The sequence below is a fragment of the Zootoca vivipara genome, chromosome 8 (assembly GCF_965207765.1).
Source record: "Zootoca vivipara chromosome 8, rZooViv2.hap1.1, whole genome shotgun sequence".
In the NCBI taxonomy this organism is placed as follows: Eukaryota; Metazoa; Chordata; class Lepidosauria; order Squamata; family Lacertidae; genus Zootoca; species Zootoca vivipara.
In genome coordinates, this window is record NC_142591.1 from 61,052,457 (window position 1) to 61,073,863 (window position 21,407).

At 42.9% G+C, this 21,407-nt stretch overlaps 1 protein-coding gene across 1 annotated transcript in view; it reads right to left on the reverse strand.

Moving 5' to 3' along the window:
- CNGB3 (cyclic nucleotide gated channel subunit beta 3) overlaps positions 1–21,407 on the reverse strand; it is a 64,513-nt gene that overhangs the window by 33,391 nt on the left and 9,715 nt on the right. The window contains exon 3 of the mRNA XM_088675676.1: positions 11,476–11,587. Within this exon, the coding sequence (XP_088531802.1) occupies positions 11,476–11,587 (112 nt within the window). The remainder of the gene's footprint in view (positions 1–11,475; positions 11,588–21,407) is intronic.

Below are 21,407 nucleotides of genomic sequence, written 5' to 3' on the forward strand. Positions count from 1 at the left end.
CTGAGTCTCTGTGTACTTCCTAGCCTGGTGTTACCGATGGCCGAGTCATGCGACTTGCCTGAAGCTCCTGCTCCTAAAAGATGCAGTTATTAATTATATGGTTTAATGAAACAATTATATAAGACTAATGACTTAATTAACAAAGTTTAAATGGGAAACATTAACCTTTTGCACACATTTCTATTCTGATCCAAAGGCACTGAAGTTGGCAGCCCGAACATTGCCATTTTTAGTTGGATATGAGCCCTATTGACATCCAATAGGACTTCCTTTAGGAATGCCAGCTGGGATGGTCCTGTTTGTTTGCTTTCAGGCCTGCTGCTGAGAAAACAAGGAGAAAAGCCATCCCTGCCGCTAAACTATTTCTTCCCTTCAGCATTTCCCTAGTATTCTGTACATTTTAGGAGAAGTAACACCTAAAATGGTAAGCTCTCCCCTTTGGATCCACTCCCTCCTAGACTTGCTCTGGAGACCAAATATCTGACCCCAGCCATGTACCAGAATTTTTTATTTCAAGAGCTGGCAATGCTGATTTTATTTCAAAATATGATTTTATTTCCTTGCAATATGGCATTTGGAAAATATATTTTTTGTTATGAATTCGTACGTTTCTAAGCACCTTCATTTATTTAAATAATTACTCTCTTGGGGCACAGTATAATTACTCTCTTGGGGCACAGTAGCAGGTCCCTTGAATCACACTAATGGGCTCCGAAAACACAATTGGGGGTCAGCAGGCTTAGTAAGAACAGTCCCTCCTGACTCACATTTTGAGAACTGCGAGTCTAAAATGGTGTGTCCACTTCCCCCTTCCTTTTCTCAAAGTGAAGGAATCGTATTCTCATTAAGGCAGTATATCATGATGGATTTTCTGGCTGTTGTTCAAGTGTAAACAAACATCATATTTTCCGTTTTGATTGTTGATTTGTAATAAATTGAGGCTATCCAATATTGAATGCCAAAGGGCCTCCTTAATGAGTCATGGATCAGGATGAGTGTATCGCAATAACGTACATTTGTGTAATATTTTTTCTCTAATCCATAATCCTTCCAAAAGAAATGTGAGATTTCTGGGCTCAACCAGTTTTAGCTCGGGCGTGCAGTTCATAACATAAACTCTGTCACTATTTGGCAGAAAAGGTTTCTCAGTCTCGGCCAGGCCGGGGAAGGATGATGGTAATGTTATTCTATACATGTGTATAGTTACATCATCCCATGTTTATTGGGTTACTGACCTCTACTCTCGCACTTCTGTGTCTTTCCATTGCCTATCCCTCCCTTCTTTTGTCATCTCCTAATAAGATGCACGTGTTAGCATCTTCTGGCACTAGGCAAAATGATGTGCACCTTGTGTGGGGAGCAGCTTGTGAACAAAACTCAGAAATGCATGTTTACACTGCTGGGCCAGTTTCAATGTTCTTGTATTAATTTACAAGGCTTTTGATGACTTAGGTCCAGGACAGCTAAAGCACATCCTGATCCCTTATATCTCTGCTTGATTACGGCGGTCTTTGGTGAAGTCCTTGCTAGTGATTATAAAGGAGGTTGAGCATTGTACATCTTTCCTACACTTGTCAGGCACCATGTCTTACTATATCCACTGAAGAAAAGGTAAAGGGACCCCTGACCATTAGGTCCAGATGTGACCGACTCTGGGGTTGCGGCGCTCATCTCGCATTATTGGTCAAGGGAGCCGGCGTACAGCTTCCAGGTCATGTGGCCAGCATGACAAAGCCACTTCTGGTGAACCAGAGCAGCACACAGAAATGCAGTTTACCTTCCCGCTGTAGCGGCACCTATTTATCTACTTGCACTTTGATGTGCTTTCAAACTGCTAGGTTGGCTGGAGCAGGGACCAAGCATCGGGAGCTCACCCCGTCATGGGGATTCAAACCTCCGACCTTCTGATCGGCAAGCCCTAGGCTCTGTGGTTTAACCCACAGTGCCACCCGTGTCCCTATCCATTAAAGTAGACAACCCAAAAGCAGAAGTATTAGAAGTTTCTTTTAATTATATATCTTGAGAAAAAAGTGGCGAATCCGGGTTTCTGCTACAAGACTTCAACTCTGAGCAGTCTGAGTTTGCAGGTTGAACCAGAGTGTGAACAAACTTTTCAAAGTAGGAAGTGGGGAGTACTTTGGAGAACAAATTAATGGGTTCCAGAACACAGTGCTAAATGGAAACAGAGGGTATAGAAACTGTATCAAATATGGCTGTGAGCAATGCCTGCATGTAATACTATCTGGGGACACTAGGAATGCCACCTTGAGCTACATCATAGAACCAATGTGAGTACTCTCTGTATGCTTGTGGAATAAGGCCGGAAGTATTTGCACTAGGATGGATCCAGATGGTAGTGAGACAAAAGGTGTGTTCAGGAGTTTGTCTGAATGCTCAAAGTGTGGGTGATGAACAGGGGACACATGCAAGCCCCAGCCCCAAGGGGGCGGGGCTGGCGCACATTCCGGGGGTGTGGCACACCTCCCAAAGTGCCGTGGCATGCGGCCTGGGGGCGTGGCACCCTGCGCAGGCGGGGGGCAGCCGCGATGACACACACCCCACTGGGATCGTGCTGCCGGGGGTGGTGCGCTCCCCCCACACTCCTCTTCCTCTGCCGCTTCCCCCATCCACACTTAGAGCATGTATGTGAACATCCCTATAGTTTGTTTGAATACAGGCCCACAAAGTGGTGGTAGCATGTTCATTTTTCCTTTCTCTCTCCCTCCCTTTTTGAAGCATCACAAAATTAATATGGTATCTTGAAACTTGTTTCATGCTCCAGCAGGTAGGCTGAATTTAGATGGATGTGACTTTCATTTTACCAGGCAATTCCTCTGAGCTATAATTAATGCAAGCACAGTGATTAATAGCATAATTAATTGCTGGTTTAGTAGCTCCGATTATGAGCCTAAACAACATCATAGATACTCTTGAGCATAAGTAGATTGCAGGCATGCTAAAGCAGACTATACATCACCATTTAGATCTTCACATTATTTCCAAGCCATTGTCTAAATCAATAGGAGTCTCCTAATACAGGTCTGTACAACTTGTGACCACCAAGATGAATTCAGCACTTCAGCCATGTATTATGGTTGTCTTGCTCCCCTCTTTTTGGCAAACAGGTGGTGGGAAACCCAGAAGGTTTATGAAGTTGCTGGTGAGCCACATCCTTCAAGCTCTGATCACAGATTGTCCATTAACTCAAAGAGGTTAGAGACAGGGCAGGTGGTTGGATGAGCAAAGACAGCAGTTTCATAGAACCAGGTGGAAGCCTATCAGCACCTTGTGTCAGCTGATCCCTGCTATGCTAACAGTAGCACAGCCACCTCTCATTCCTCTGTGGTGGTGATGCCACAGAGCAGCAGAGATGAGGTTAGACGGTCCTTCCACTAGCAAGCTGAACAAGTAGAACAAGATGACTGGGTTCCACTGCTAGAGTTCCAGGTTTGAGACACCTGGTGCCTTGTGGGAAAAAGTACAGGCAGGATACGAGCACTATCCAAATATAGTATCAGGTATACATTCCTGAGACTCATACATTCCTGAGACTCGGTCAGTTGCCCCAAACAACAGAGTCTGGCAGTGCTTTTTAAATCTGAACAAACTGATTGTGGTATAAGGGGTGTAGCAGCATCACATCCCCTTTCATCAGATGCATATACCATTAATATCTACAGAGAAGCAAACCCTTTCTTCCTTCCACACTGCTTTCTTGATCAAAACTGTCCTTAAGCCAATATTGCTATTTACTACATAGCACATAAGAAGTAATAATACAGTACTGGACATGGGTGGCCAAGACACAGTTGATCAGGCATGGGGGCCTTAATGTGACACCCCCAAGCCTCTCTAGCAGGGCTTCAGGACTTTTCCAAAGCCACACCCCGCACCAGCTCTGCATCACCCTTACATGTTTTTGCATACCTGCCAAGTGCCCTGGGAAAACAGGACACCCCGTTTTTTCATGTGAGATCACGGAGGCCATTTTGGGTGCTGTGATCTTGCATGCTCTCACGCTGTGCTCTTGCCCCTTGAAAAAGTGCTCTTTGGGGAGTGAGAGCAAGGTGTGGGTCCTATGACTTTCTCGGGAGCATGGGTCTGAAAAAGTCGGACGGTATGGTTTTTGCCTGACTAGGATGTGTTCTTCAACTCTGGCGCTTCTTGCGTGCCTGAGTGGAGTGAATGATGTATGAGTATGATTATGTAGTAATTGCACAGAAATGCAGAACAGCTGCTATCAGTTCCATTGTTTAGCTCTTTGACCTGCTTTTTGGAGGGCAGGGGGAAGAACCCATCTGTCTGCTTGTCTTTTGGAATTTATACCTACCTACTATTCACCCCCATCGTTCTGCCCAGACGCTGAGGTCCAGCTCCAAGGGTCTTCTGGCGGTTCCCTCATTGCGAGAAGTGAGGTTACAGGGAACCAGGCAGAGGGCCTTCTCGGTGGTGGCGCCCGCCCTGTGGGAACACCCTCCCATCAGATGTCAAGGAAATAAACAACTATCTGACTTTTAGAAGAGACCTGAAGGCAGCCCTGTTTAGGGAAGTTTTAAATGTTTGATGTTTTATCGTGTTTTTTAATATTCTGTTGGGAGCCGCCCAAAGTGGCTGGGGAGACCCAGCCAGATGGACGGGCTATAAATAAATTATTATTATTATCATTATTATTATTATTATTATTATTATTATTATTATTATTAATTTAGGTGATCAATTGCTTCACACACCAGACAAAGTGTGTGACTATGAAAGCATATGCCACAAATAAATTTAGTGTGATAGTCTTTAAGGTGCCACAAGACTATTGAATGGACTCTGCCAGCTTTTAGCCATAGTTCAAGTCCGCTGAATGCATGTATTCAGCCAGATATTTCTTCTGCTGCACCAAAAGGTTTGTCATGGAGATTTTCTTCCTGGTTGTCTTAGTTAGGCTGTCACAACAGGTTGAGAATCTTTTAATCTTCATTATAGAGCTAAGGAATGAAAGCAACTCCATGGCTATGCAATGCATACACTTCTGCAACTCAGGTATCCAATTAAACTCTGAATAATATTTTATTTTAATTACTAGTTTTGTGACATGAACAAGGTATGAGAAAGTGTGAAGAACATATACCCAATCAATTAAACTTTTATTTAACAGAAATCCAGAGGAGCTATGTCACATGGTTTTTTTTTCTATTAATGGATGATTAACCTTGTTCAGTCTGAAACACCTTTAATGAGCCTTTCAGGAATAATTAGTAGAGGCAGTTTATTGCTTCACATGCTTGGAAGGTCCTAATAATTCAAAGAGAGATAACGGCAGCTTCCAGACAAAAAATCTTAAACCAAATTGTAGGGTTATGGGCTGAAAAGAGTTGGTTGTTATTATAATTTTATCTATGCCCTATGTATTTAAAAAATATGATGACCTAAAATGTTGTTGTTGTTGTTTTGGAAAAAAGGAAATAAAAAAGCATCCAAAAACCCTGATTCCTGTAATATGAAAAATTGTGGAATACTGAAGGTTTAACATTTTCAAGACTGCCCCCAAATTCTCTTACCTCTTCACTTGGAAATTTGGCTTGCATGGGTGATACTAATTTTGGCTCAGATATACAGAAAATCTGTGTGGGGTGAAGAATCTGAAATCCTCTATCTCGTTAAGGGTGTAACTCCGTAAAGACAAATACTATTTTTTTCCATGAAGAAATGAACATTACCAAAAAAATAAAAAATGTCCACCAATTGTGGAATTTGAAAGCTCTCGGGCCAAAGGCTGTGTTAATAAGAGACAGCACACAGCTGAAAAAGAGAAGTAATGAGGCATGTAAAGTTTTTATGCCTGTTCCATTTATGCTATATAATTCCTCTGTGATTGAATAAGTCAGGACATATGGTCAGCTTGTGTAGGCTGTTCAACCCCTTCCTTGCTGAGGTAATAGCTGGCTATGCCATCACTCTAGCTAATCCCGCAGATGGATTTTTAAATTACCTCACTGATGTGGCGACTTTCTTCCTCTCCCATGCTTTGTATACTTTGAAACAGATTCAAAAACTATCTCCTCCTCCTACTCTGATTTCAGCATATTTCGATAGTGGACAGCAAAGGACTAATGCAGGCATCCCCAAACTGCGGCCCTCCAGATGTTTTGGCCTACAACTCCCATGATCCCTAGCTAACAGGACCAGTGGTCGGGGAAGATGGGAATTGTAGCCCAAAACATCTGGAGGGCCAAAGTTTGGGGATGCCTGGACTAATGGCTCCTATCCCAAAATAACTGCCATTGTTCCTTATCTATGATGTATTTGCCTTCAGCGTTGGTTGTTCGCTAAAGTAGTTAGACCACCAACTTGCCATGGTCTCCAATGAAACTAGGGACGTCCTATATAATACTAATACTAATAATAATATTTATGCCCCACTCATCTGACTGGGTTGCCCCAGCCACTTTGGGCAGCTTCCAACATATATAAAAGCACGATAAAACATTAAACTTTAAAAAAGTCCCTATACAGGGCGACCTTCCGATGTCTTCTAAAGGTTGTATAGTTACTTATCTCCTTGGCTCGGGGGTCGCATAACTCCATACCCTCCAATGAATACAGGGGCATCCTAACATAATCTCCAACATATCTCCAATGGAAATAGGGACATCCTAAGGAAAAGCCCAGGTGGCGCTGTGGACTAAACCACTGAGCCTAGGGCTTGCTGATTAGAAGGTCGGCGGTTCGAATCCCTGTGACAGGGTGAGCTCCCGTTGCTTGGTCCCAGCTCCTGCCAACCTAGCAGTTCGAAAGCACATCAAAATGCAAGTAGATAAATAGGAACCACTATAGCGGGAAGGTAAACGGCGTTTCCATGTGCTGCTCTGGTTTGCCAGAAGCGGCTTTGTCATGCTGGCCACATGACCTGGAAGCTATACGCCGGCTCCCTCGGCCAATAATGCGAGATGAGCGCGCAACCCCAGAGTCGGTCACGACTGGACCTAATGGTCAGGGGTCCCTTTACCTTTTTAAGGAAAAGCAGGGCATTCTGGGACCAAATCAGAAACTGGGACGGCTTCTGGAAAATGGGGACCCTTGAAAGGTGTGAGCTGCGTGCTGCCCACCAGCAGGCTATGTATTATGGCCTGCTGGTTGCCTGTGTGATCCATGGTCCACACTTCTCACACGTATATACACACAGGCAGCTCCTAGGGATATATATCATTGCTTCTCCTGCAAGTGGAATTGCCTGTAAAGGGTGCTCCCAGATAGGGGTTAAGCAAGTCATCCAGATAGCGCAAATGGGTTGCTGCCAACAGGTTTTCATTGCTCTGACTTAAAGGGATTTTTCCTGCAGTAGGTAAATCTGGATTCAGTGTGTTTGTGTGCGAGGGCAGGGGAGAGGAGCGGGGAGGCTGGCATTTTAAGTTTGTTGAAAAAAGTGTGCCGAGCTGCCCACGAAATCCTGACATTTTAGAAAGATGGAAGAGCAGCAGCATGGCTGTCAATACAGGCAGAGATTGTAGCAATTCTCTGTTCTTCTTAAAAAAAGAGAGGGAAAAGGTCAGACTTTCTGCAGCCTGAGAAAAGACAGAAGAAACACAGGGGAAATACAGGAGGACAATGATTCGAGGACAGCGACAGGTCTCTGTCTGACTTTTTTCTATATTCACTGTACAAAATCTACATGTGTAGCAAAGACAAGGAACTTATTTTAATAGGCTATTTATGTGCTTCATTGCGGGGGCGGGGCGGGTTTTTCGCTCAGTAGTGAGGACTCTGCTTTACATGCAAACGGTCCCAGGTTCAACACCTGACATCTCCAAGGTAGGGATAGGAATAACCCCTGTCTGAAACCTTGAGAGCTGCTGTCAGTCAGTGTCATAGCTGCCAAGTCTCCCGCTGAAAAATGCGGGATCAGCAGTGGTGCGGCACCGGCAGTCGCTTCTACGCATGTCCGGACATGCATAGAAGCGACTTCCGGTGCCGCGCTACCCATGTCTGGGCACCGGAAATCGGGTGGCGCCAGGGCCCAAAATGGAGCCTCCCACAGGTAGGAAATCCGGGGGATTTACGGGATTTTTCCCAATCCGGGCTGCTAGCGGGAAATGGTTTAAAATACGGGGGTTTCCCGTGAAAAACGAGAGACTTGGCAGCTATGGTCAGTGTAGACAGCAGTGGGCTAAATGGGCCAATAGTCTGTCTCGATGCAATGCAGCTTCCCGTGTTTCCATGTTCCTACCTAGCTGATCAATTCTGAGTTTCTTCTATGCATCCATACATTTTCTGGGTGACCTCAAGACACAGCCTCTTTCAGCCTACACTGCCTCACAGGGTTATTGGAAGGGTAAAATGGGTTCTGGGGGACTCTGTGTGCCATCCTGAACTTCTTTGAGGAAGAACAGGATATAAATACAATAACAATAATAAAGTATAAAGATATTATAAAGGGGACATTCCAAATAAATATAGATGTCTGCAAACATCTTTATTTTCCCAACAAGGGGATTTGGGTTTACAATATTATTTATTTACAATAAAGAACCAACCGCATTTCTGCTCCACAACACTTCTGTGGTCTACTTTCTGCATGCATTAAAGAGAAAACAGCACTCTGAGTTGTAAATCTGAGTTCTCTTGCCGTTTCACTTCAGATATTTACAACATACAGATAAAGTAGCAGAAGACCCATTGCACAGATGGCCACAATCAATAAGTCTACACCAATTGTCGTTAAATGAGAATGTCAGCTCTGAGTTTTGTAGCTCAACATTGGAATCTATCGATGTTTGCTTGCTTGTATTTTTCTATTCCTTATGTGCTAGTATGAATTCATATCAGGAAAAGTGAATGAATCATCAAATTAAATTATTAATAAGTGAAGGGTTTGTTTTCCTGAATTAAGCAAGGAAACAAGCAAAATGACAGGGGTTTCCTCCCCCACCAATGATGGAATTCTACACCATGTTTACGTGCATTTCACTTATTTATTTATTTCCCAAAAGCTTAAACATTTGTCAGTGAACATGCCCAATATAGGGCTGTAACCTCAGAGCAATCTTGAAAACCGTTACAATAGAGATGGTTATATTTTTCTTGATCCCCTGTTATTAAGGATTCGCATTCCTGTATATATAGATATGCTGATCTTACTGTTCCTACTCTGAAGAGATTCCATATATGACACCCTCATCTCATCACACGCAGGATGCCAAAGACAAAATTATTACTGTCCTGCAAAGCTACTAATCGGAATAGCCATTGCACTGTTATTAAAGGAAGAAGCAGAGATGAGGAACAACATACTGATAGACAGGCGAGACTCAAAGTGAATCCTGATTCAAATCATTAGCAAGCTGGCATTAAAGGATTTCTGCTGCTCGATCATCATTCAGTTATTCGGCATCATCAGCCATTCATATATGCCCACTGCTTTTAGACATGACAGTTAGATGTGGCCAGACAAACGGGGGCTATGCCTCTCTACCATTGCTAATATCAATCACAATGTATTTTGTATATTTAAACATGAGAAAGTACTGAGATGGAAAGCCCCCCAAAATGGGTAATTTCTCTTGCTAATGGACTGTGAGGAATATTCTGGGGTGAGCACCCTGTCTGTCAGAAGCTAAGTGAGTCATTTGACAGGATAACAAATTGGCTTCTCCATCCAGAGGTGATACACTAGAAAACGAAAAAAGAGCAAATCTCTCCATAATGGACCTTCTGGAAAGTGATGCATTATGAATGGTGAGCAGGGAACCAAAACACATTTGGGTAGCTATTGGATTTGTGGCAGCAGGAGCAGAAGCAACAACAGCATCTGAGGCCTGGAGAGCAGACTTTTCAAATCACCCATCCGCTCTCAAACTTCCATTCATTTGACAGTGACTTAAAAAACAACCACCACATTGTGTATACTTGCTTGCTGACAGCCACCTTGGAGGCCTGCTATCATGCCAGGCAAAGAGGTGGGATATAAATGTAGCAACTCCCTGGTCCAAACCCATCTTTTATAACTAAGCCTAGGTACATATAACTGGCATAGAGTACAACCAGGGCTTTCCCCCCCAGCCAGAACTCATAGAATCATAGAGTTGGAAGGGACCCAAGGGTCATCTAGTCCAACCCCCTACAATGCAGGCATCTCAGCTAAAGCAGACATGACAGATGGCCATCCAAGCTCTGTTAAAAACAACAACCTTCAATCAAAGAGAGTCTTCCACCTCTCATGGGAGTCTGTCCCACGGCCGAACAGCTCTTACTGTCAGAAAGCCCCCCCCCCAAAAAAACACACACGTTTAGTCGGAATCTCCTTTCTCATAACTTGAAGCCACTGGTTTGAGTCCTACCCTCCAGAGCAGGAGAAAACAGGCATACTCCTTCTTCCATGTGACAGCCTTTAAGATATTTGAAGGTGGCTATCATGTCTCCTCTTTTCCAGGCTAAACATACCCAGCTCCTTCAAGCACTCATTGTAAGACTGTTTCCAGACCCTTGATCATCTTGGTCACCCTCCTCTGCACACATTCCAGCTGCTCAACATCCTTCTTAAATTGTGGTCCCCAGAATTGGACACAGTACTCACTTCGGGCTCCAGAGCTCCTCTCAGGTGGACACCATTGTAAGAGAATAAGGGAGAATCCTGCTAGATCAGACTAAACATTCATCTATTCCATCATTCTGTTTTCACAGAATAAATATCACAGAAAGGCACTTTTATTGGACAAAGAAATCTGCTGTAGACCAGGGATGGGGAACCTGTGGCTCATTGGATGTTGTTGGACTAACTCCCATCATTCTCACCATGACCAATGGGCAGGGATGAAGGGAATTGTTGTCCCAAAACATCTGGAGGGCCACTGGTTTCCCATCCCTGCTGTGGTTGGAAAGGACTGTGCTTACTGCTTATGACATCTTCATTGCACTGCCCAAGATGAACCAATGAATCTGGTGAAAAACTACGGTAGTAGTGGGTTGTATATTTTGTCTCTGTTACTGTGACTGTACAGATATATTATAAACTTCTCAATGTAGAATGCCCACCGTGTGGCACAGGTTGATCACATGGCAAGACAAAGACCTAATGGTAGTGCTGGCCTTGCAAAGGACCCAACCAGTCCCCCTAGTTTTTGCAAAGCAGAATGGCTCCGGCAATGCATTCACTGGGAAACAAGAGGAGCAAAAGCAGCAAGACCCTCATTTCTGCAAGAATTAATCACATAGTTCATGGACAGCCTCTTTCTCAAATGACTAAACCAACAGTGATCTTATGGTACTTCCTTTTTTTTAATGGCACGCCCGCACAAAAATAAGTATAGGCTTAAAATATATCCATTATCCTCAGAATGTTTAGCACATGCTGTCATTTCTTCTGGGAATCAGTTCTAGCGAATCCTTGTTTGTGGAGCTGCATGGCCTGATCCTCACATCTTTGCATATTGTTAGCGCCAGTGATTTATTATGAATGGCAACTACCAGTTTCTTAGGATTGTTACTCACGTGGCTGTCTCTTCTTTCTCCTTGACCAGCTGTGCCTCTTCCTGTTGTGTTGCCTCAGCAGGTTTGTCAGCTGGAGGGAGCTCGGGTTCTTTTTCTGGAGGCCCTGCTGCATCTAAAACCAGATGGTTGATAAATACAATTTATAGATGTATGAAGTGCCTGCAATTTGCTCATTGTGAAAGCACAGTGAGTGTATAGGTTTAGAGCTTATATCCTAGCATTTATTAGGCTAGGCTAGAATGCTAATACAGTGGTACCTCTGGTTGCAGACGGGATCCGTTCCGGAGTTCCGGTCGGATCCCGAGGTTTCCGCAACCTGAGGACCACTTCTGTGCATGAGCGCGGGGCGAAACCTGGTAAAGTACTTCCAGGTTTGCCATGCATGCATCCCAAAGTTTACAAAACCAGAGGGTTACGTAAATGGAGGTTTGACTGTAAAGGGCAGTGCTCTCTTGGAAGGAACCCTCTGTTGGAAACAATCAAATCCCAAGCCAGGTTTAAAGATAATGAGTGACCAGAAGGTGGAGAGCAAGCAATATAGTGAGCAGGGGCCTAAAAATTGCCCATCTGGACTTCAGATTGAGCAGGCCACCTGATCACAATCTGTTAAGGGTGCTGGGAATGGCAGCTCTGGGGGGATAAGCTTCAGTTCCAAGGATTCTTTGGGAGAAGTCATGTACCTTAAATGTGTGGTGAAGCTGATGACTGACTAGGAATTTGAACCTGGCTATATTTGGTCCTAATTAAACATTCTAGCTACTTTAATTACAGGCATAACTGGAAAACCAATAGGATGTGGCCCTTCAACTGCACCAACTCTTATTTTTATTTAAAAAGTTGAACTCATTCTGGTGTATTTATTATTCACTTTTCTTTTCTTTTTTTGAAAATGAAATGACATTTCTCCCAGAAACCTGGTGTTGGGCTAGTTCTGGAACTTTTGAATTTTCAAATACTTTTGGTTTAAAAGATTGGAGAGATAAGATTGGAAATTGTGGGCTCAAAGAGCCTGGAGAGGTCCCCCCGCTTTCCAAATGAATGTTCATAGGAGATGGTGAAATTGAGAATATCACCCACAGGTATATCATGACTTAGTCATACTGACAGAGTGATGTTTATAAGAAATGATTATTGTCACACTAATAATTGCTGTTGCATTTCATTGCTTTTCTTGGATTTGTGTTTCCACAAAAAGCATGTAGAGCAGCCTTAAACAAAACAGTTGTTAATATAGGTATGAAATGCAAATTTGAGGGTGTGTGTAAATGAGTCACTGAGAAAGTGTCTTTTAAGATGACATTTAGCTATATTGAGATGATTAATTTCTATAATTAATTTTCATTGGTATTTTAACTTTAATTTTTAAAAATATTTAGGTACCATTGTCATTGTGATACCATTGTGATACTTTGCCTAAAGCGGAATGTGGCGGAATAGTGCCTGATGATGATTCCGGTTCATCATGGGTTAACGTATCACTCCCATGATAGGCAGGTGTTCCCTGGGAGGCGGGGCTAGACGGCAATCTGAATGGAGGGGGAACAACCGTTGAAAGGCAGTTGGGGGTTGGCAGTTGGGGGAGTGGAGGGTTAGAGAGGGAGCAGGAGGTTAGGTTCGGGTGGATGGGAAGAAAGGTTATAACCGTTATTATCAAGATGCAGGAGATGTATTAACAAGTCTGTATCATATGAAAAGAAGATATGCACTTTTAAGAACCAGAGAAATCCATGTTTTCAAGTTAAATAATAAAGTTAAATGTGCCTAAACCAGTGATGGGCAACCTTTTGAGCTTGGTGTGTCAAAATACACCAAAAAACCGAGCATAACTCGGGTGGTGTGTCACTTCGAGAAAAAACCCACAATTTCGCGATATTTATAGTTTAAATAACAAAAATGTATAATTGCAATATATAACTGTATTTAATAAACCAAAAACTAATTATTTAACCAAACCAAAAACCCCTTATTTATCACAAAGTGCCCAGAGTTGTTGAGCTTTTTTGGGGGAGCTGCTGATCAAAGTTTTGGAGGTTTTTTTGGGGGGGTGCAAAAGTTGCTTTGCTTTTTTGGGGGGATGCCCCAAAGCTGCGGCACTTTTTTTGGGGGGGGGGAAAGAGGACAGAAATAAATGACGAATAATACCTTCTCTGGAACTAACACGCAGCACCGACATAGTCTGCCAAAGCGCCAAAAAAACCAGCACAGAAAGGGCTAAAAAACCAATCTCTGGCTACCAGCAGCAGCAGCAACAACAACAACAACAACAACAACAACAACAACAACAACAACAACAACAAAAAGAGATTCGGGTTTTAACAGCGGAGACAAGCTCTAGCGGAGACAAGCTGTAGGAGGAGTGGGAGAACAAATGGGGGGGGGACAACAACAGCACGAATGGGCCGATGGGGCGCGTGCCAGCAGTGAGGGCTCGTGTGTCATAGGTTCGCCATCACTGGCCTAAACGTTTGTGGACTCGGGCAGTGTCTCAGTACCTTCAGAGGTGTGACTAAGAGGCGAGAACAAAGCTTTCCTGTGGAAGAGGAAACTGTTTGCTTTTTCTCCTGTCATACAAAGGGCTGGTTAGTGAAGCCAAGGGAGCCACATACAGTAGTTGGCTAAGGGAGAGGCAAATTGTAGCAGTAGGGATCCATGGGAGGGAGACCCCACTGGTGGCAATAGGTTTCGAACGCAGAGCCCTGAGGTACCCTGGAGACAAGTCCAATTTGGACACTGGAGGTTTACTCCCGTTTGTATAGAAGCACAGGGAGGACCTCTGTTGTTAAAGCAGTGAGGGGTGGGAAACGGGGGGAATCCCTCACATTGGCATATTCTTAAGAAGTGCCAAGAGTTTGTCACTGTCAGTCAAAAAGCCTTGATGACAATTACTATTATTCACACCTAAAGAGTTTGCTTGCCAAGTCAAAACAGTTGTTTGAAACAAAAAAAACTCTTGGGGGGAAAACATAGTCCATAAGTAACAAGTCAATATTGGTTTACAACCTTGAATTCCAACGATTGAATGATATCTAAAGGAGCATATGAAAGGCTTCTCAGCACTTCCCACAATTATTCGCAATGCAGCCTGAGAAACCCCTCCTCAAACTCAATGAAACTGTCAGAACCACATAATCTAATGCACCCTTTGCTTGGAAGGAAGTCCCATTACGTTCTTAATCATTTCTGGAAAAGTGGGTGGAGGATTATAGCTTTAGAGGCACTTGGATGCTAGTCAATGTCACTATGTGTGGGCCAGTTTGGGTACAATATGCTTTGTTTGTGGCAAAGTTCTTAGAATAATTCCTGTGGGCTCCTATGAAGGGGGTGTGGTACAGTGAGTAGAGTGCCAGATTTCAACGTGGAAAATGGTCCAGGTATGAAGCTCCTCTTTGCCAAGTCTATTCTGTCACAGCCTAGCCTACTTCATAGGTGGGTTGTGAAGCAAAAAATGTTCCTCTGGGTCCCTTGGAAAAAAGACAGGATATAATTGTAGCAATAATTTAAAAAATAAATAAATCTAGAAGGTATAAATTTGTTCCTATATCTCAACATTACACATACTTCTGTTTAGGAATTCAAGCAATCTGAAACTACCAAACCTCTACATTTTACCAATCAGTTCTAATGTTAATTGCTGACATTAATGCTGATGAAATGTATTAAGGAATATTTTATTGTGTTCTTTCACAGCAAATGGAGAAAATGGTGATTAAATCAGATTGAATTGTCTTTAGAAGATTCTTGAGTATTATGGAAACAATAAAGAGAATCAGCTAAGTGTATTCAGTGCAAAGTATCAATATATTAAGTATGCACCTAGTGTTATTTGAAGCAGGGAGCATACCCTCCAACATTTCTCTGATGAAAATAAGGACGTCCCATTCCATAATTACTATTTATACCCCACATATCCTACGGGGTTGCCCCAGCCACTCTGGGCAGCTTCCAACATATATAAAACATTAAACATTTTTTAAAACTTCCCTATACAGGGCGGCTCAGTGGTCGGATAACTCCATACCCTCCAACATTTCTCCAATGAAAAAAGGGACATCCTAAGGAAAAGTGGGACATTTCAGGATCAAATCAGAAACCGGGACGTCTTCTCTAAATTAGAGATGTCCCTGAAAAACAGGGGCACTTGGAGGGCCCGAGGGAGGAGGAAATCTGTCATCCATTAAAAATCACATTATATTTCTAGTTGCTGCTTGTTAAATATAGTAATTTAATTCACTGAAATTGTAAGTGCTTCTATGCACTGCTTTGTCTTTAAAGTTGATTGGTTGGTAACTGAATTATAGAGTGCTCTAGTAGTTCTCATATGATTGGCTAACATTGGTCACCAGAGATGTAGCTAGCAAAGGAGAGACTCCATTTTGTGTGAAGCAAGATGACTATGTTTTAGAATCCACTGTGAACACTGCTAAGTTGAATAGAGTGTTGGAGTACTTCTTCTCTGCTTGAAAGAGAGCAAAGGTGCAGGAGAAGGTAAAAGTGGAAATCTGTCATAGGAGCTGTAAGGCATGGCCTAACTGAGATACAGAAGGCTGACCTCTGGAAAGAGAGGAAAATACAGTTGTTTGGAAGTTAGAAGAAAAGACTGTGAGCCTGTGCTTGGAGAAGCATGTGACTGTAAATATTATGTTCCTCATTTCTGGTTTATTAAGTCTGACTTCACAGTCATTGCTCTTATGGGAGAAGGAGGAGACAAGGAGCTACCTATTACTATGAGAATGGTGTCTTCTACGCTTTCTGCTTTCCTTCAGTCTCTGGCTGTTTGTGGAGGATGATAGAATACAAATGCAGCTGTATTGCTCTCATAGGTGCTGAAAGCAGGAGAGGATGCAGGATCCATCCTTTTCTCCTTCCATCTGCTGCTGTTTGGATTGTAATCTAATATTCCCTTTCATGGGTTAGAAAGACCAAAGAAGATTTATGGACAGCAGGGGAAATCACATATACATATAGAACAGAATTTCCATGTCAACAATTAGAAATGAGGATTAGCTTCCCACATTTTAGCCTTTCGAAGCTAAAGAAGATTTATCAGGAAGCAAGTTTATCAAATCAAGCCAAGCTCTGACTAATATTTAATGACAATGTATATGTTTCTCTGAGACTAGAAGTCTGCATAGTGGCTGGTTGAAAGAATGGGGAGTAAGTGATGAGTGTCCAGGACAAGGTGGTGAGGAATTAAAGTTGATACTCAAAGGACTCTTTTCATTGACTGACATTGCTCTCTGAGCTGTAACGCTGAAATACTCGCTCTGCTGAGCATTCATTAGACTATCTGCCATCTCTAAAATCCTTCAACTTCCATATTTTTTGAGACTTCTTTGCTTCAGTCTTCTCTCTCTCTCTCTGTCTCTCTGTCTCTCTCTCTGTCTCACTCTCTCTGTCTCTCTCTCTGTCTCTCTCTCTGTCTCTCTCTCTCTCACACACACACACAAACACACACAAAGCTGGGTGGAAACCACTCTGCCGCAGTCAAAGTATCTTTGAATTTTACAACCACATGGTAGCAATGTCAATTATGTTGACTTTTCCCATGCTCTTGGTACCCTGCAAAGCAGATTTCACAGTGGATTTTTTTTATTTGCTTCCAGGAATATGTTGCAGGCTTTGTCTTGTTCTAGATGCTTACAGGTCTCTAAGTGACCCTGTGCACATAGGGTTGCCATATGTCATCTTTTTCCAGGACACGTCCTCTTTTTTTCATGGGTAGAGTCATCATAGAGACCCATAGTTAAAAGTAGAAGTCGGCATATGTGTCCTCCTTTTTGCTCTTTAAAATATGGCAACCCTAACATTGCAGGGGGTTGGAACAGATGACCCCTGGTGTACCTTCCAACTCTACAATTCTATAGTTCTATGACATTTTGGTACATACTTGCAGCTATAGGCCTCTGTGCAGACTGTGGTCTGGGCTCTCTAGTCTCCCTTAACCACCCAATCCGCACTGACGGCTTTTATGCTTGCTTGGTGTGTTCATGGTTATGGTGGTGGAACAAAAATGGTTGCCTGATAGCGGTCCATATTGACTATTCACAGTCTGGATCCAATACAGATGTATATAAGCTGGATCCAATTTATGTATATAGGTATGTACAGCTGGACCCGGTCAACTGTGAATTGCTACAAAAAATTGTGAGCCAATTTTGAGGTATTTGTTTGGGGTGCCAAATATAGCACACAGTGCGTCTGAAAAGCAAGTACAACCACATATATATTTTCTTTTGTAAGCTGTTTGGAGGAGGGTCCTGCCTTTTAATAATAATTAATAACTCAATTGCGCAAATCACCAGTGTAAATAAAAGCGAACTGGTGAATTTGACCCTGACAAACACTTTAAAGACCTACATGCAGGAGAATACAAGGAGAAAACTACAGCAATACAGGACTGGACCAGGTGTTCCTGAAGTAGGTGCCAGCAGCCAGGTAATAATTTGCACTTGCCTTTAGATTCCCATCTGTTCCTATAAGCATTTCCCAATATGCCTTGAATCACAAACCAGGGGAGAACAGGGGAGGCGGTAGTAGTGGGTAGTGGCAGCATATGCTTCTCATAGATCTCTGCCGCATTTTTAGAACACATGCAGATTGGTGTGTTTAAAATATTGGAACTCTACCACATAGGGTTTGTTGCCAGCAATTCTCTTATTCTGGATATCCCAATTCTTGATCGTTTGCTTTCTGCTTAACTCTGACTTTCTATTTTCTGTTGAGCTGAGTAGGCTCGGTTCCTGCCATGAGGCTCATAACTCTCTGACAAGTAATTACGTAATTGGTAGAAACACAGGCTAAGTGCATCTAAATAATCAGTACAGACAAGTGCTAAGCGCCAGATTTCTATTCTCTTGACTGTTTGTTCCCCAAATTTCTCAACTGTCTTCTTTCCTGACAGCTGTCCTGGACTGAAATAAATGCTGGAATCAAGAAGAGTTTTCAACTGACTGCACCAGTACGATTGCACACTCTATAAAACATTTACTGCTGTGTGTCTCAGACTTTATAAAATTATAATCTTCTGCTAAACGTACAGTGGTGCCTCGCTAGACGAAATTAATTCGTTCCACGGGTCTTTTCTTATGGCGAAAAATTCGTCTAGCGAATCCCATAGGAATGCCTTGAATTTTTTTTTTTTGCCCATAGGAACACATTAATTGAATTTCAATGCATTCCTATGGGAAACCGCTATTCGCTAGACGAATTTTTCGTAAAACGCATTTGTCAAGCGAGACAACCTCTGCTCGAAAAATCCTTTCGTTAAGCGGAAATTTCGTTAAGCAGGGCATTCGTTAAGCGAGGCACCACTGTATTAGCTCTTCTGTGTTACCCACTTCCAACCTAGAACACATACAAGTATATTTACTTCATGGCTACTGTCTTGACCCATGCTTACGTTCACCACTAAGGGGGGATGATGACCCAATAGGGTGCAAATCAGCAGCCCTGGGTTCCCATAACAGCAGGTAAGGCAAAGCAGGGAGAGGTCAGGACCTTGGACAGGGGCCAAGGAATTTGTCTGGGATCACAGCATCCCTCCAGTTGAGGCAGAAAATTATTTCATCAGTATGTTTGAGCAACTGGCAGAACTTCATGGTCTGGTCTAGGTGGTCAAGTTAGTGGCTTCACCCACACAGCACTTCATCTGGTGGGTCAATGGGCCAGTGTCTGCTCCTGCACTCTTTCCAAGCAGTGGTGTTTTGAGCTGTTGGGACTGCCTTGGAGAAAAAGGTCCTTCTTGATTCCCCAAGGTGTTGGTGGTCCAGTTACTGGAATGTGGTGGCAGAGGTATCTTCAGGGGGTTCAGCAGATGAGATGTAGGTGCCAGCAGATCCACATAGGAAGGACTAGGGAGTGGCTCTGTCTCCTTCTTGGGGCTGCTGTTGTAGGATGACTCTCCATGTGAGTATTCCTGGTCTAGGACCATGCCAGCTTACACCTGCTAAACAATTTCTTCTCAGTCCCACCCAAACCCATATTTAGCCATAGCATATACACTTGGAATAGAACCCAGTAGAAAGTCAAAAACAAAGTTAGTTACTTACATTTTAGGCAGGCTTATTTTGTGAGTAAATTTAATTATGAACTGGGTTCCTCAACAAATTTTATTTATACTACTACTACTTCTTTTCAGTACCAGACTGAATCCCGTAAGACACTGATGATTTAATTTCATTTGTTTCAAGTATTCAAGTCATGTATTTAATGGAAAAAATGAGATTGCTCATTAGTCCCTTTTGTGTACAAAATTGTGCTCTGTGTATCAAATTGCCTATGCACCCCCACTGATTGTAAAGTGATAAGAAAACATATCTGAGAAAATATGCATTGCATAAGAACATATTTCATAACTATTTCCTCCTCCTTTTTATAAAAGACACCTACAAAAATTAAATCAGCTTTCAAAAAAGCAAAAGATTGCTTTTGGATATGTATCATTTTATTGGCAAGATGTTATGCAGTGCTTCTGAAGAGGGACACAGCATCCAGGATACATTATGCAATTGATCATCCATTGCCACAGTTAGTTAATTCCATATTTTGTCTCATAATTGATTACTCATACAAGGAATAATTGATGGCTTATACAAGCATTTTGTTTACAAGAAAACTGTAGCAAAATGAATGGCTCAAATAGTTTTATGAAAGTTTCCTGGGGGAAAAGGGACTAATACAATGTGTCTAGTGTCACATGTCACTAAAGCAATGAGCAACCATGCAGAGTTTCTTTTAAGTCATGGTACTGCTGGGAATTCCAGTCCTGGACACTTTTGACTGCAGGTAGACAGCAAACATAAAATCATATAATAGCTTCAAGGCTGGCCTGTGTGTAATAAAAAGGAGTGTTTGTTTGGAGTGCTGCTGCTTCCCAAAGCTCATGTGCACTCTGTGTAATGAGGCCAACATTTAAATAAATACCATTCAGTAATATTAAGATCTATTGGAATTCAGCTGTGGGTCTACTGCAATTTTTTTTTTTTGAAAACCTATATTGGAGTGCACTGCTGCACTATTGGTTTCATAGGACCCCAGAGGGAACGAAACTTCTGCCACTAAAGAATTGCTAAGGTCAAGAGTGAACTGAAATTTAATGGGTGTAATTATAAAGTGTCCTTAGCAGGCAGTTAAATGGGATGAGGCGGTGCCTTGGGCCCCTGAAATTGGCCCAGTAATTAGGCATTTTTGTAAGCCATCGCTGGGCGGACTTCAAACTTTTAGAATCTACTGCTACTACTATTGCTATTACTAGAACACCAAAATTCATCAGCTGGAGCCTTGTGCTGAAAGCTCATACTTAGTATTAGAGAATTTGTTTTGAATACTAGTACTGAATGGAGCTCACAGTCCTTCCACACAAAAATTCACTTTTGGTTACCCCCAAACTTCCTTCATTTCAGCAGCATAATCTAGGGTGGCAGGGGACTGCCATTTTGCTATTGTTAAACAAGTGGGAGTCAAAATTCCTTGCTGATATCCTGCAGATCACTCAGAAGTCTACCAGTAGATCTGGTAGCTGCCTGTCTCAACGAGACTCCAAAGTTATGGGGGTTTGATGAGCCTAAAGGTAAAGGTAAAGGACTCCTGACACTTAAGTCCAGTCCCGAACAACTCTGAGCCGAGGGAGCCAACGTTTGTCTGCAGACAGTTTTTCCAGGTCATGTGGCCAGCATGACTAAGCCGCTTCTGGCGCAACGGAACACTGAAACCAGAGCAGTGCACGGAAAACACCGTTTACCTTCCCGCCAGAGGGGTACCTATTTATCTGCTTGCACTTTGATGTGCTTTCGAACTGCTAGGTTGGCAGGAGCTGGGACAGAGCAACGGGAGCTCACCCCGTTGCGGGGAGTCGAACCGCCGACCTTCCGATTGGCAAGCCCTAGGGCTCAGTGGTTTAGACCACAGCACCACCCGCTGTAAATTTGGACTTC